This window comes from Sarcophilus harrisii, chromosome 2, assembly GCF_902635505.1.
Source record: "Sarcophilus harrisii chromosome 2, mSarHar1.11, whole genome shotgun sequence".
Classification (NCBI taxonomy): domain Eukaryota; kingdom Metazoa; phylum Chordata; class Mammalia; order Dasyuromorphia; family Dasyuridae; genus Sarcophilus; species Sarcophilus harrisii.
Window position 1 is genome coordinate 263492601 of NC_045427.1, and position 15924 is coordinate 263508524.

The 15924-nt window shown below is 37.1% G+C and overlaps 1 protein-coding gene across 1 annotated transcript in view; it reads right to left on the minus strand.

Moving 5' to 3' along the window:
- Positions 1-15924, minus strand: part of PLA2G4D (phospholipase A2 group IVD) — a 40815-nt gene that overhangs the window by 13085 nt on the left and 11806 nt on the right. The window contains exons 3-13 of the mRNA XM_031952148.1: positions 15226-15362; positions 13741-13872; positions 12922-12962; positions 12137-12179; positions 10781-10844; positions 7452-7588; positions 6498-6605; positions 6246-6283; positions 5899-6037; positions 3250-3386; positions 2445-2667 (exon numbers count right to left, since the gene is read on the minus strand). Coding sequence (XP_031808008.1) covers positions 2445-2667; positions 3250-3386; positions 5899-6037; positions 6246-6283; positions 6498-6605; positions 7452-7588; positions 10781-10844; positions 12137-12179; positions 12922-12962; positions 13741-13872; positions 15226-15362 — 1199 coding nt within the window. The remainder of the gene's footprint in view (positions 1-2444; positions 2668-3249; positions 3387-5898; positions 6038-6245; positions 6284-6497; positions 6606-7451; positions 7589-10780; positions 10845-12136; positions 12180-12921; positions 12963-13740; positions 13873-15225; positions 15363-15924) is intronic.

The window sequence follows — 15924 nt, forward strand, 5'->3', positions numbered from 1 at the left end:
TCCATCATTTTTCAGATAAGGAACTTGATGCCCAAAATAGGAAAGGGATTTGCCCAATCAAACATGTCAAAGAACCAGAGAATCTCAACATTGTAAGGGACCTCAGAGGCCAATTCATTCATTTCATTTCTAGACAAGATTCCACATTCCAATGTCCTTAACAAGTGGCTATACAGCCTGTGCTTGAAGACCTCTAAAAGGGAGAAACATAAGTTCCCAAGATAAGCTTCCATATTTTAGATAGCTGCAATTGTTAGGAATCTTTTCTTCACATCAGTTCTGAATTGCTTTCTTTTTTTTTTTTCTTTTTTTTATTATAGCTTTTTATTTACAAAACATATGCATGAGTAATTTTTCAACACTGACCCTTGCAAAACCTTCTACTCCAAATTTTCCCCTCCTTCCCCCCACTTCCTTCCATAGATGGCAGGTATTCTAATACATGTTAAAAATATATGTTAAATCCAATATATGTATACATATCCATACAGTTATCTTTCTGCACAAGAAAAATCAAATATAGAAAGAAAAAACTGAGAAGAAAAACAAAAATGCAAACAAACAACAACAGAAAGAGTGAGAATGCTATGTTGTGGTCCACACTTAGCTCCCACAGTCCTCTCCCTGGGTGTAGATGGCTCTCTTCATCACTGAACAATTGGAACTGATCTGAATCAATTCATTGTTGAAAAGAGCCAAGTTCATCAGAATTGATCATTGTAGTCTTGTTGCTGCCATGTATATTGTTCTATGTTCTATTATTTTGGTGCAAATTCTTTTTTCAGATTCTTCTCATACTCTTCTAAGGAATTATCTTGTAGTAGTTCAAAAGAAATATTAGACATGCTAATTTAGCGATGTCTCCACTCTAAATATTCATATATATGTGCCTGGCTTGTAGTATAGTGTTCTGAGCTCATATTGATCTGATTAGTCACAGTCAGATACACTGTAAGTTGACTGCAACATAGTGACATCGTTTTAGTCCTCTTTAGGAACAAAGGACAACCACCACTACCATCAAGGGATTATCCAGCATCACCATAATCCTATTCGTCATCACTATCAAATTTTGTTTTCTTTACTTGGAATGGCTTCTTTCATTTCTCAAGTGTACTCTTGGGAGTTTTACATTCTCATCAATCATTTAAATTTACAACTTTTAAACTTTTTTTTTCAAAGCTTCTTTCTCTGTTTCTCCTCCTAATACTTCCCATCCTATATCTATTTCTTAATGTTAATTTCAATTATTTACTTCATTCACTTTATGCAATGCTTTGTCTTTTCTTTTTTAAAAAAATTCACGTTAACTTTTTTCATTTTTAGTTCCAAATTTTCTCCTTCCCTTCCATCTAAAACATAGTTCCATATTAGCCATGTTGAGGGGGAGAAAAAGCCAAGAAAAATAAAACCAAAAAAGCCATGCTTCAATCTGCACTTAAAGTTCATCTATTTTTTCTCTGGAGGTGGATAGCATTTTTCATCATGAGACCTTTGGAACTGATGTGGATTGTATTTAATATCGTAACTAAATCTTTCACAGTTGATATCCTTTACAAAATTACTGTTACTGTGTACAATGTTCTACTGATTTTTTCTCAATTCACTTTGTATCAATTCATGTAAATCTTTTTTGAATTCATCCTCTTAATCATTTCTTGTATTCCATCACAATCATATAATACAAGTTGTTCAGTCATTCAGATTAATGGGCATCCCCTTCATTTCCAGTTCTTTGCCACTACAAAAAGAACTATTCTAAACATTTTTGTACTTGCAGACTCTCTTATTTTTCCTTTGATCTCTTTGGGATATAGATCTAGTAATAGTTTCACTGGGCCAAAGGACATACACAGTTTTATACCCCTTTGGGCATTTATCTTTCCTTAAATAGGATTATTCTTTCTTTTACTACTCTTATGAAGTCTATACATTTTATTTCTCCATGATTAGAGAAAAATATCTTCTCTACAGTTTTGATCATTTAAATTGCCCAAACTCTCTTTTCATTCAGGGATTTCAACTTATCTTAAAACATGCTCCTGTTTTCCTTCTTCCACCTTTAGTTTCTCCCTTGTTTTACTTCCTTTCTTCATTTTCTAGTGTCTTCCTTCCATAAATCATTTCCTATTTATCCTGTATATAGCTTGCTTTCATGTGGTCTCTCCCATTAGATTGCCATCTGGCTAGTTCATAAGCCAATTTGAGTGTATACATGGTGCTTCCCCTGAAAGATCATAAGTACTATTAGCAAGGCTTCTGTTTTCACTCTTGTTTTTGTGTCTCCTACAATACCTAGCACAGTATCTGACATGTAGTAAGAGCTTAATAAATGTTTATTAATTGATAACCTAGTTATTTCGTTAAAACATGCAATTATGCACCTATGAATATGCACATCCCAGTGTATGCATGCATATATATAATCCACAGCTAGACCTCACCTTGCCATGTAACAAGAACTCCAGAACGAGGGCCCACAGATCGACAAAGGAAGGAGAATGGCCCTCCTCAGCCCGCCGCCTTAGCTCCTGATGGAACCCTTTCATGCTCCCTGGAGAGAAGGCACCCAGCTTGCTCTTAGTCATGTTCTCTCGGGCATGGAGGATGGGCTTCTCTAGGTCTTGCTGTGACCAGTCAGGATTTCCATACAAGCTAGCTAAAGTCCTGATGAATGGGGGGAGAGGGACATCTTCAAGCAGAGAGATTGATTTCACTGAACTCCTCCTCTTTCCAGATCCCTCATTGAGGCTCCTAGTCTTGGGGGAAGCAGCAAAGTGCCTCCAACTGAGGGCTCTCCTGCATCATAACTGGACTGTTAGTTTCCTCTTTGCTCTCCTATTTTCTCTCTCCTCAAATTGCAGGTGACTTACTTACCCTGTATTCTATTCTCCCAGAATCTTGCTCTTAGCTAACTGTCAGTTAATCTCCATTTAGATATTAACTGTAATTTTAAGATAGACTCTTTAATATTTGTATTTTTAAAAGGTACTTAAAGTGCTGTAAGAATACAGTAGAAATTTCCTTTCAAAGGAATGAATCTCTAAACAAAATTTCAGACCCTATGACAGCAAAGAGAAAGAACTATATGGGTAAGGATCTGGGGAGTAGTTTTCTCCCAGTGCCCTTTAAATCATACTATTTGTACCCATTCCTTCTATGACATCCCCCTAGATCTGCCATTAATTTCTTCACAGTCCATGCTACCCTTCTACCTGTGGCTTCCCAGTTTCCCTGCAGGGACCTCACCAAGTAGATCCTGAAGTTCCACTTATGTAGGTTACACAGTCCAGGAGATCCAGTTGCTTGAGGGCAGAGAGATGGCCATACAGAGATGTCATTGCCCGAGCTCCTCCACCAATGGCCATGATCCCAATGACTGGAACCTGTCATTAAGAACAGAAACAATACAGTCAGAAACTGAGGTTCACAGAGAATAGGTGATTTGCTCATAGTTGCACAAGTGGTTAGGTATCAGAGATGGCAATTAAGACCTGATCATGGAATCATTTTGCATATGAGGAAATTGAGGCAGAAGAAAGTTTAAGTGATTTTGCCCAAGGCCACACAAATATTAAAACATCAGGTAGAATTTGAACCCAGGTCCTCTAACTCCAAATCAGTGATCTTTCCACAATACCACGCAAATGAAAGCCAGAAATTCAAGAGAATCTCAAAGAGTCACCTGAGAAAAAGGAAAATCTTTTAGGTTGCTCAATTATTCCCTTGGATTTGGATTCCTCATCCTGCTTTGGAGTTGCTCTAGTACTCAAGGGAATGGAAGACAAACTAAGGATCTAGTAGAATTTGGAATAATATCCAGGCTTCTAGAGTCCTAATCTTGAGAGCTTCCTTTCAATTACTCCTTAGTCCTCCACTTAGGGAAATTATAGAAAGATTTAAAAATAAACAGCCCAAGAGGCATCTCTGGCAATGATCATCAGATTTTTAGAGATGATCATGTCATTTTTCACATTGCCAATGAAGAAACTAAGACCCAAAAGGATTTTCCCACAGTTATAGAATAAGTAAATGAGACCCATAAGAAAGTCTATTAGAATCAGAATCAAAGGATGTGAGTTCAAATCCCAGATCTGCTGCTTATCCCATGTGACCTTTAAGTTCTCTGGGTCTGTGTCAGTTCATATATATGTTCCCAGATTCTTCTGAAAGGATTCCTTTTTCAGTTGGAGAATGGCTGAATAAGTTATGATATATGAATGTCATGGAATATTATTGTTCTATAAAAAACAATCAGCAGGATGATTTTAGAGAGACCTGGAGAGATTTACATGAACTGATGCTAAGTGAAGTGAGAAGAACCAGATCATCATTGTACACGACAACAACAAGATTATACAACAATCAATTCTAATGGAAGTGGCTCTTTCCAACATTGAGATTACTGAGGCCAGTTTCTGTGATCTTGTGATGAGGAGAGCTCTCTGCACCCAGGGGGAGGATTGTAGGAATTGAATGTGGATCACAATATAACATTCTCATTCTTTGCTGTTGTTCATTTGCATTTTATTTTCTTATTCATTTTCTTTCCTTTTTGCTCTGATTTTTCTTGTGTAGCAAGATAATTGTATAAATGTTTACATACATTGGATTTAACATATATTTTAACATGTATAACATATATTGGATTGCTTGCCATCTAGGGAAGGGAGAGGGGAAAGAGGGGAAAATTTGCAACACAAGGCTATGAAAAGGTCAATGTTGAAAAATTATCCGTGCATATATTTTGAAAATTAAAAGCTTTAATTGAAAAAAAAAATAATGGCACAAGGGAAAAAAGAAAGGATTCCTTTTTATCATGTCTTATGTCACAACAATATTATATTCATATACTAGATTCAGAATGAGACATACATTTTTGAACATGGTCCATGTGGAAATTTGTTTTGTTTGACTATGCGTATCTATTCCAAGGATAGTGGCTGCATATGTGTGTGTGTGTGTGTGTGTGTGTGTGTGTTTCTCCCTCTCAGGGTTGGGGGAAAGTGAAAGGGAGAAAAAATACTCATTGATTTTTAAAACTTTAATACAAAAATAAGTTCTCTGAATCTCACTTTTTTCATTGGGTCTCCCACCCTCACCTCCAGCTGCTGGTACTTCATCTGCCAAATTATTTCACATACACTTCAGTTTACTCATAACTATACAATGTTGTTTCCCCTGGGTTTTTTCATCTGTTTTGTTTTTTACACGTACATCCCTAGGGGATGAGGGGGAAGTTAGCCTAGAAATTAAGAAATAAGCATTCATGAAGTTCACATTTTACTTTGTAGGAAAGAAATCATGGAGTGGAAAAAGCAAGATCTGGAGTTAAAATATGGCTCTAACATTTATTGGCTATGTCAAATCAATAAACATTTCTAAGTCAATTAACTTTTCTGTGCCTCAATTTCCCTATCTGAAGTGAAAATAATACTACTTGATATATGTGTATGTATATTATATATAATATTTGTACATATATTACATATCTCACCATGTGTATATATTATACATGTGTTTGTATATATCACAGGCATGTGGTAAGAATGAAGTGAGAAAATAAGATAGTGTGAAAAGCTGATAGAATGTGAATTTCTTGAGAACAGAGACTTTAATTTTTGCCTTCGTATTTCTAGCAGCTAGGACAATGCCTGAAAGCATTTAATGAATGCCTTTTGACTAATAGATTAATTGATTGATCTTTAGGATGAAGGGTTTGATTTAGATGACCTCATAAAGCTCTTTCCAATTTTAAATCCATAATAATATGAGCAGGGCCAAAATTTGAACCCAGGCCTTCTGTCCCCTAATGAGTATCTTCTACCCACAGAGCTTGGGATACTGGGAGAAAAGCAGAAGCCCCCTCCCAAACCCACCCCACTTCATCCCTCAAACCTCATCTTCCTTCAGCTCATGCTCCAACTGCAGAACCCGTTTCAGGGCCTTGGCTACCACCTGTTTCCTCTTCTTCAGGAATGCTTGTTCCTCATCACACAGCCCAAAGCCCAGGCGAACAGCCAGCTTCTCAGAGCTGCTATAGGGATAAAGAAGAGAAAGTGGATCATGAGGCCCCTTAGAAATCCAGGGTCCCTCTGAGCCCCTCTTGAGGGGAGCCCATGTGTCCATCCTCCTACTAATCATTCTCTCCCACACCAATTCTCCCAGTCCTCATCCTTTGCTTCCCAAAACCCCTTCCCCACCTCCTCCACTGGCCTCCACACACTCCAAAGTTGGTTTCTTACCAAGAATTGGCCCTGAGCTTCAACCTCAGTGCTGTGGCCTATAAACAAAGGGAAGAATAGTATTCATACATAAACATCATCCCACTGGACCATCCTCAATACTGTAAATCTACTCCAACAATTCTACTTTTCTTGGAGCTAAAAACCAAGGATCCATCCTCTTTCCCTCCACATCCTCATAATATAAATCTCTCCATGGTCACCCCAGGAATAGACAGCCAGCAAGAGAATCACATCCAGAAAGCTGCTTACATCTGGGGCAGGAACGTTGACTGCCACCTCCTCTTCCATAGGAAGGGACTTCAGGGGCACAATGAGGTTCTCATCAGGGACACCATTGCTCCCTTCAGTTGCAAGGTTCTGTAAAGAAAAGGGACCTTTGAGCAGCTGCCAAGAAGAGACAAGATCCTATCTATTTTAGATTGCTAAGGAGGTCTCCTTAACCATAATTACCATTCAAACAGGGCTACAAGGTACCACTATCACCTTGGTCACTTTTAGTGTGTTTTTAAAATTTTTATTATCCATTTATTTTTTTATTTTTTTTTTTCTTTTTTTTTTTTTTGCTAAGGCAATTCGGATTAAGTGACTTTCCTGGCTTCACATAGCTAGGAAGTATTAAGAATCTGAGATCAGATTTGAACTCAGGTACCCCTGCAATGTGAGGACAAGAGAGAATGGAGAATCATATATTTAGAGCTGGAAAATAAGTACTTTGGTACTGAAACACTACTAGACTTAAAAACAGTTTAAATCCTACCTCAGGAACTATGTGAACCCGAGCAAGACACTTAATCTCTCTATACCTCAATTTCTTCATCTATAAAATGGGGACAATACTAGAACCCATCTTTCACAGTTGTGATCAGAATCAAATGTGATAATATATTTAACGGATTTTGTAAATCTTAAGTACTATATACATTTTAGTTATCATTTACAGATGTGGTCAGGAAAATCTGAGTTTGAATCTTTCCTCAGTCATATTCTAACTAGATGGCCATAGTGTTTTCATCTGTAAATAACAAATAAACACTATGGCCATGTAGTTAGATTATGACTGAGGAAAGATTCAAACTCATATTTTCCTGACCACATCGTAAATGATAACTAAAATGTATATGGTGCTTAAGATTTACAAAATGTTCTCTCCTAAAAAATTAGGTACTGGAGGCAGAGGAGACATTCCAAGTCACTAAGACCTACCTTCAGGCAACCTTTCATCTCTGTCTCTTGAGTAGTTATATAGTGGAAAAGGAAGGAGTCAGGCATGTCAGAGCCCAGAGCAGAGATCTGTGTATCTTCATAGGATCCCTTCACTGACAGTTCCAGCTTATCCTCCTCTGGGAAAGGAAGGTGGGGAAGTTCAGATATTGGGTCTGTAATACTTTTTACCTTAAATAAGGTACCAGAGTCTCATCCCATTCTTGACCAGCTATTTGGGACCCTTTTCTCAATCCCAGCTCCCCCATGATGTACAAAGACACAGCATGTCTCAGATATTAACTGAGGGTCACAACCCTGGGCAGGTCATTTAACCTCTATTTGTCTCTGTTCCTCATCTGTAAAATGGGGACACACTGGAGAAGGAAATAATGAACCAGTCTAATATCTTTGCCAAGAAAAGCCAATGAGGTCATGAAAAGTTGGATGCAACTGAATGACTGAACAATAAGAGAGTTGTATCAAGGGCCATGTTCTTGCCTTCAGTGCCTAGAAAAATCGTGTTACTATCTGCTTTAATGCTGTGGAGGGTGAGTAAAACTAGGAGCAGAAAATCTATCCCAACACAGAACTCAGAGAGACTCTTCAGCAATGTTTTTATCCCCAGGCCAGGCAAGCCCTGTTTCTCCAGGATGACAGATTCACAGAATCTCAGAGTTAAAAGAAGGAACCTCACCACCAATAATATTCCTAAAGTATAGATCCAACCATCTTACTCCCCTATTAATAGTAGAGTGGCTCCCTATATTGCCTGAAAGGAAAAATACACACTCTTTGGCTACACCTTTACTACACTGTTCTCTAGTCTTAGAATGTATTCCTCTCTCACCTCTACCTCTAACTTTCTTCCGGGTTCAGTTCAACTACCACTTCCCCATCCTCCTTTCCTAATGCACTTCCCCAAGAAATGACTATGTATTTATTGTATATGCAATATATTTATTGCATTATCATATATTATATACATATCATATATATAATAATACAAATAACATGATATTGTGTATAACAATATACAATACTATTACATATATACAAGTAATATTTACTATATATTATATAGACATACATATACTATAAATACAACGTACTATATATACACATATATAGATTCTATGGATAAAATGTATATACTTTGTACCTACAATATGTAAAAATTGCATATGTACAAAGTATATACAAGGTACATTGTATTCATAGTACATACGTGTACTATGTGTATATACATATGTGTGTATTATATACATAAATGTAGCATTGTATCCAGAGAGAGTGTGTGTATATGTGTGTATATATTTATATGTATGTGTGCACACATGTGTTATATACATATAAATATACCATATACAAGGTATACTGTATCCATACAATATATATATATATATGAATATACATGTTTTATATATACATAAATAGCATATGTAGCATATGTATGTATACAAAGTAGATACAAAATACACTGTATCCATATATATGTATGTATATATGTGTATGATTATATATACACAAATGTAGCATTGTGTGTAATATGTTGTGTATAGACAAGGAACACTGTATCCATACTACATACATATGAATATATGTGTGTTTTATATACACATAAATGTAGCATATGTATCAACATGTATATATACAAAGTGTATACAAAGTACATTATATCCATACTACATGCATGTGTATGCATGTGTGTTTTGTATGTCGCATGTAACCTATGTTTGTAGTATGTTGTGTATGGGCAAAGTATTACAAAGTACATTGTATCCATAATACATATATGTGTACATATATAGAGTGATTATATATACATAAATTTAGCATATGTATGTAACTTGTTGTATATGTACAAAGTATATGTAAGTTACATTGCACCCATACTACATATATATGTGTATATACATAAATATGTAACGCATGTATGTAATATGTTGTGTATAAACAAAGTATATACAAAGTACATTGTATCCATAGGACATATTATATATATACATATATGTGTGTACTATATATACATGTAGCATGTGTATGTAACATGTTATATATGTATAAAAGTATATATAGGATACCTTGTATCTATAGTATATATTCAAAGTATATTATATATTTACATTTATTGTATTATTGTGCATATAATTTATGTATTGTATTGTTATTGTTGTTCAGTCTTTTCAATCATATTCAACTCATATTCAACCCTATGGACTTGTCCATGGGTTTTTCTTGACAAACATACTGGAGTGGTTAACCATTTCCTTCTCCAGTGTGTCCTCACACTGAGGGAATTAGATTAAATTACTTCTATGGTCCCCTCCAGCTCTAAACCTACAACTACAATAAATATTGGATGGATGGATGGATGGATGGATGGGTAGATGGACAAATGAACAAATGAACCATCTGGTCCAACATAGATCTGATCTCTCTTCAACATCCCTGAACAGTGGTCATCCAAGCTTTCCTTTAAGATTGCTAAGTGAGAAGCAAACTGCTACCAAGGTAACCATTCCATTTGGGAGCAGCTATAATCATTAGAGATCTTTTAATTATAGCAAGCCAAGAATTTCTCTCTTTATCTTCTGCTCTTAATTCTTGCCCTCTGGAGCCAAGCAGAAAAAAATCACATTCTTCTTTGACAAGACAACCCTTTACATATATGAAGACATCTATTGTGTCCCTCAAATAACTTTCTTCTCTAGAGAAAACATTTCAACCAAATTTTATGCGATAGTTGTTATTGTCCTGGACTCTTCCCCATCCTCTCCCCCTTTTAGTCTTATATATCTTGTTATACCTTATACCTCACACACAAATTTTTTGACCCAGTGACATCCACTTCCTTAGTGTTATTTGAACGAAATAATCTATCTCCCAACTATCATTTTCTGCCCTTCATGCCCAGAATCTCTCCTTCCTTACTTCCACCTTTCTTTGGCTTGCTTCAAATCCCAGGTAAAATCCCATTTTCTACAGGAAACCTTTCCCAATTTCTCCTAAATCTAGAACCTTCCCTCTATTGATTGGTTGTACACAATAGTTGGCATGTTACCTCTCCCCTCAGACTGTGAGTTCCTTGAAATAGGGACTGTTTCTTATCTTTCTTTGTGTACCCAGGACTTACCACAATTCCTGGCATATAGTAGGCTCTTAATAAATGTTTGTTGACTAATTGATTACAGATCACTCTCCTTTGAGCACACTTGAGTTTATCAATGGCCTCCCTAAAATGCGTTGCCCTACTCCAAATAAGGTGGATTATGGCAGGACTATTCCTTGCCATGTTCTGGGGTTGGTTCTGATTGTGACTTGGGGCTTACCTGTGACCTTTGCAGTGCTCCCCATCTTGTCCACCTGCACAGTCAGGCAGGATAGCTCCCGAGCCTAGAACAGATAAGGAGAAAGGGATGGTGAGGTACAGGGCCTGATTATCCCTATTACCCAACTTTAAGGACTATATACTTCCTCTCCCTTTCCCAAATTCAGGTTATGAAAATGAGAATGGATGCAAGCCTTGCTGGATATTCTTCAAGTTTCTCCTCAGGGTTTGAGGGAAAAAATATCCAAAAGCTGCCTTTAGATTCCTGCCTTCATTATTCAGGACACCAAAATAATGGTCTTGTTGATTCAAGGAGAAGTCTTTTAGAACATCTACCCTGTCCCCAACTCTCAAGCAATCAGCTCCCAAAGCACTTGTAGATGGAATCATACTCCCACCTGATGGTCAAGCCTAGAAATGAATCTTCCTGAAGTCTGTCCTGCTTCCTGGCCTAAATCCAAATCAGTATGGACTGGAGTTACCCCAATTCCCAAGTTCTTGGAATGGAAGTACAATAGAATTTAAAATTCAAAACTTAAAAAAAGTTTTTAAATTGTTTTAATATGTAATTGGGAGAAAATGTTAGGTCAAAATCTTTGTAACAATAAAGAAAAAAAGAATGAAAGTATAGTAGGTTAATAAGTCAATGAAACTTCTTTGGGCCTCAATTGGCTCAAATGAAAGATGGGGATAAAATATCCTATGATTCCATGATGTCATGTTCCTGAAGTAAGAGGAACAAGGCAAATTATCTCTTGAAGTCCTTTATCATTCTCATTTTTTTAAGCCTAAGCTTATTCAGGAAGTGCAGAGACTTATAAACCACTTGGAATTCCCAGTTCCATTTCCTACTGGTCTCAAAGGAATATGCCTAAACGTCACAACTTCCTCCCTCTATCCCTGCCCCAGGGACTAGTGCCAACCAGGGCGGAAAAATAACTGATTTTCACATTTTCATTATGAATATTTACACCTCAGAAATTGGCAAACACATCAAGACTTGGTGTGTTGTTTTGCTGATTGTCTAAACCTAAGAAAGTTTTAATAATTCAGATTCAACTTAAAATTTTATAAACAGCACATTCCCCACACACACACCCCCGACCCCCCAGAGAGTTGGTTGTTAAATATTTACTAGCATGTCGCTGGTGTCAAATGAACAGTTTTGCTTAAGCCCTGACATTTTGAAGCCCTGTCTGGGCCTCAGGAATGGATGGCATAGAGAATATTTTAGGCACCAGTTTCACTCTCCTGCCTTAAGTACCTGTCCTGACCCTCTAGCCCCCTTATTCTGACATCTCAACCCCCCAGTTCTGATTCCTGCTGTTCCTAGAGAAAGCTCCCACAATCTTGTTACCACGAGAACATTGTTGGTGATGAGGTTTTCTGGAGAATTGGATCTGTAGAAATCAAAGCATTTAGAATCAGAAAAGGAAATGGAAATGAGAAGCAATAAACCCTCCTGGTCCTGGCCTGAGTCATAAATTTTCCAAAGGTTGAGGAAGCTCAGAGCTCCGTCCCTATCTACAAACACACACATATACATACACATATTCATACATGCACATATATACACATACACATGCACATGCACATGCATACATACACATACCCTTCCCATTGTCAAGAATACTTGGAAGAGTCTCTGTCCCTTTGAGACTTCCTTGCTAGATTACATTTATATAGAACTTTTTACATGCTATTTCATTATGTCCTAACAGCATTATGAATGCTGTTATTATGCCCATTTTAGAGATGAGGAAATGAAGGCTGAGAGAAGCCCAAGATACACAGCCAGTGAGTGTCTTAGGAAGGATTTAAAACTTGGTTTTCCTGACACCAAATCCAATGCTCCCAGCACTATACCATCTAATCTCATTCCCTCCCATCCCCACTCCCACTCCCTCAAAAACAAAACAAAACAAAAAAAAAACAAAACCACTTTTTGGTATAGTCAGGGATTCCAAGGGAATAAGATTTTTGGAAAATTCCAAATCTACTGGACAGATGCCCTTCAGTGTCCAACAGGAAGCTGAAGACCTGAGGCAGGACCTGGGTGATCCCCAATCAGAAATAGGCTCTGTCTCTGTTCCATTACACACAAGTGACTTTACACCCAATTTGCTTTCCACATATACTCACATTTCCTCTACCTGGAACTCCACATCCAGCTCTTCCTGTCCCTGAAATTCCAAGAGAAAAGGAATAGATAAAAGAATCCTCCTTCTCTCTCCCTGGAAGCTCCATCCCTATCTTGCAATCAATAAACATTTATTAGGTGTCAACTATGTGCTAGGTGCTGGGTGGTATCCCCTAGTGCCAAGAAAAGGACAATGAGAGGGACACACAGGTAAGGACTTTAGAGTATGCACTTAGAGAATTTAAAGTTTTAAATTAAGATGAATATTTATTGAATGTTTAGTAATAAAACAGAATTTAGACCTGTGATTTTATTGATATAGGGAACTCTCAGATGCTCTTCATACTATAAAGGTAGGTCAACATCTCTGAAACTTCTAATCTTAGAGAGTTTTCTAGAACACTGAGATATTAATTATTAATTAAATTATATATTATATATTAATTAAATAATTTATTATATTGAAACTATTATTATATAATACTATAAAATTATTATATTAAATATATTATATGTAAATAAAATATTAATTAATTGCCCAGGGTGTCACACAGAGTATGTCAGATTTAAAGCACAGTTCTGTACTACAACTGCCTCTTAATTCAAACATAAAATAATTTTTATTTGCCAAACTTTAAAAAAATTATTTGAAACATCAGAAGGATCCTTGTACACATTAGATACACCCTTTATAAACATGTCCTTGGAAAGACACTGCATGATTCCATAGCTCCCCTTTCCCCAGGGAAGATTCTTCTACCTTATGGTACATGGGGAAAAGCCTAACTTGCTCTCCCCTCCTAGAAATTTTTTCCCTTTACCTGCGGATTCAGAGTGAAAGTCTTTCGGATAGGCTTGCCAGGGTTGACTTCAATGGTATCAAAAAAGACAGTGAAGAGGATATCATCTTCTGTGACTAAATCTGCATCATAGATTTTCAGCTCCAGAATATTCTGGACACCCAGGAACAAATATATGGAAAGTATAGGTGATAGAAATAGATAAATAGATAGATGAATGGATAGATAGATGGATAGAAGGATGGATGGATGGATAGATGGATAGATAGAAACAGATGGATAGATGGATGGATAGATAGATAGATAATTATGCATGGTGATATACATACATATACAGATACACACAACACAACTAGCTGGATGATCTTAGCCAAATATAGGGGCAAGGACCAAGGACAGGGACAGGGACAGGATTTCCCTACAGAATCATTGCTTCAGCCATGTGCGATGGTAGTAACATTTACTTGAATCCCAAGTATCTCAACTTAACTAACCAGAGTTATAATGTTGATATTCTGCTTGTCCATTTGAGGCTAAATCTGTAGACTCAGCCTTTTGGGTTAGCAGAGCTCAACTCCTGGCTGTCTAATTGGATTCTAAAGGGAGAAAGTCTGAATGGAAACTGAGGTAAATTGGTTGGGAAAAACATTACAGTAACCAGTGGGAATTAGCATAATGTAGAGGAATGAGCCCTGGCTCTTGAGTCAGAAGTCCTGATTTCTAACCTTCAGCAGTCATATCACTGTGCCTCAGTTTCCTTATCTGTTAAAAGAGGGTGATGGACTAGTCTCTCAAGTTTCTTCCAGTTCTTACATCCATCCCATAAGACATTGTAACTCTTAGGATACATCCAGAAGGGATTTTAGAGGGCATCAAATCCCACCCTTTATATTCTATAGATGAGGAAATTGAGACACAGAGAGTTAAATTATTTGGCCAGTCACAATCTAACAATAAATGTATGAGGCAGGATCTTAAGTCCTGATTTTCCTGACCAAGTCCAGCAGTCTATAAAAATGAAAGGGTTGGACTAAATGATCCTTTATATAAAGCCTATAATTCTAAGTGCAAAGATGAATCCATGAATATAGACATGGGCATACAGATGCAGACATACATATGTAGCTCCTCACCTCTCTCACCTTCAGTTTCCTCATCTAGAAAATGAGACAATAATAACTATATCTCTTATCTCATTGGATTTTTGGGAGAATCAAAAGAGGAAATATACATAAAACTCTCAAAAAACATAAAGTATTTTTTGATATTATTACAGATACAACTACATTCTCCTTTTAAAAAGGAGTCTCATTTTCTGGCAGATTTCTACAGGGAGGTTCTCTCTATCCCTGAGAAGCCTCCTCCTCAGAAAATAAGAAAGCCTTACTTTCACCCCCAGTAAGGTCTACCTGCCCCCACCCCCGGGCAGTAGGATATTGAAGGGAGTATGCCCACTTTTTGGAAAAGGTTACAGGCCAATTCCCTCTTTTGGGGTCTGGACTTTACCTTGACTTGCCTCTGAATCTGGAAGTTGAAGGTCTCATTCCAAATGGGATGATTTGAATTGGAGATAATTTTGGTCTTAAATGTGGTACTTGATGCTGTTGGCAGCTGTAGGACCACATAGGGATCAGCTTCACTTACTGCCACAAAGGGAGAGAGAAGGGTGTCAAGTTTTTTTAGTCATGTCAAACGTTCTGTGACCCTATTTGGATACTTTCCCAGCAAAGATACCAGAGTGGTTTGCCATTTCTTTCTCCAGCTAATTTTATATATGAGGAAACCGAGGCAAACAGAATTAAGGGTCACACAACTGGAACATGTTTAATTAATGTTTAACATGTTTAATTACAGAATTAATAGGAAGTAGAGTATAGAGGCTAATTGGCCAATAATGATGAATGGTTGCGCTACAGGTTGGCCACCAATTCAGGTAAGTGTGATTAGGTTAGCAGTAAGGATTCAGAATAAGGTTTGAGATACGGGGCGGAATATCATGCTTCCTTGGTTGGCTGTGTGAAGTAGGGGGATGATTTGAATTCAGGAATAGGAGTCTTCCTGATTCTAAGCCCATAACTCTAACCACTGTCCCACCTTGATGCCCCCACTATGCTCATATTCTACTGTTTTGAGGGTAGTCCCTTTGCAGGCTTCATTTTAAGATCCCATTACTTATCATTCAGTGACTATTATCTCACTAGACAG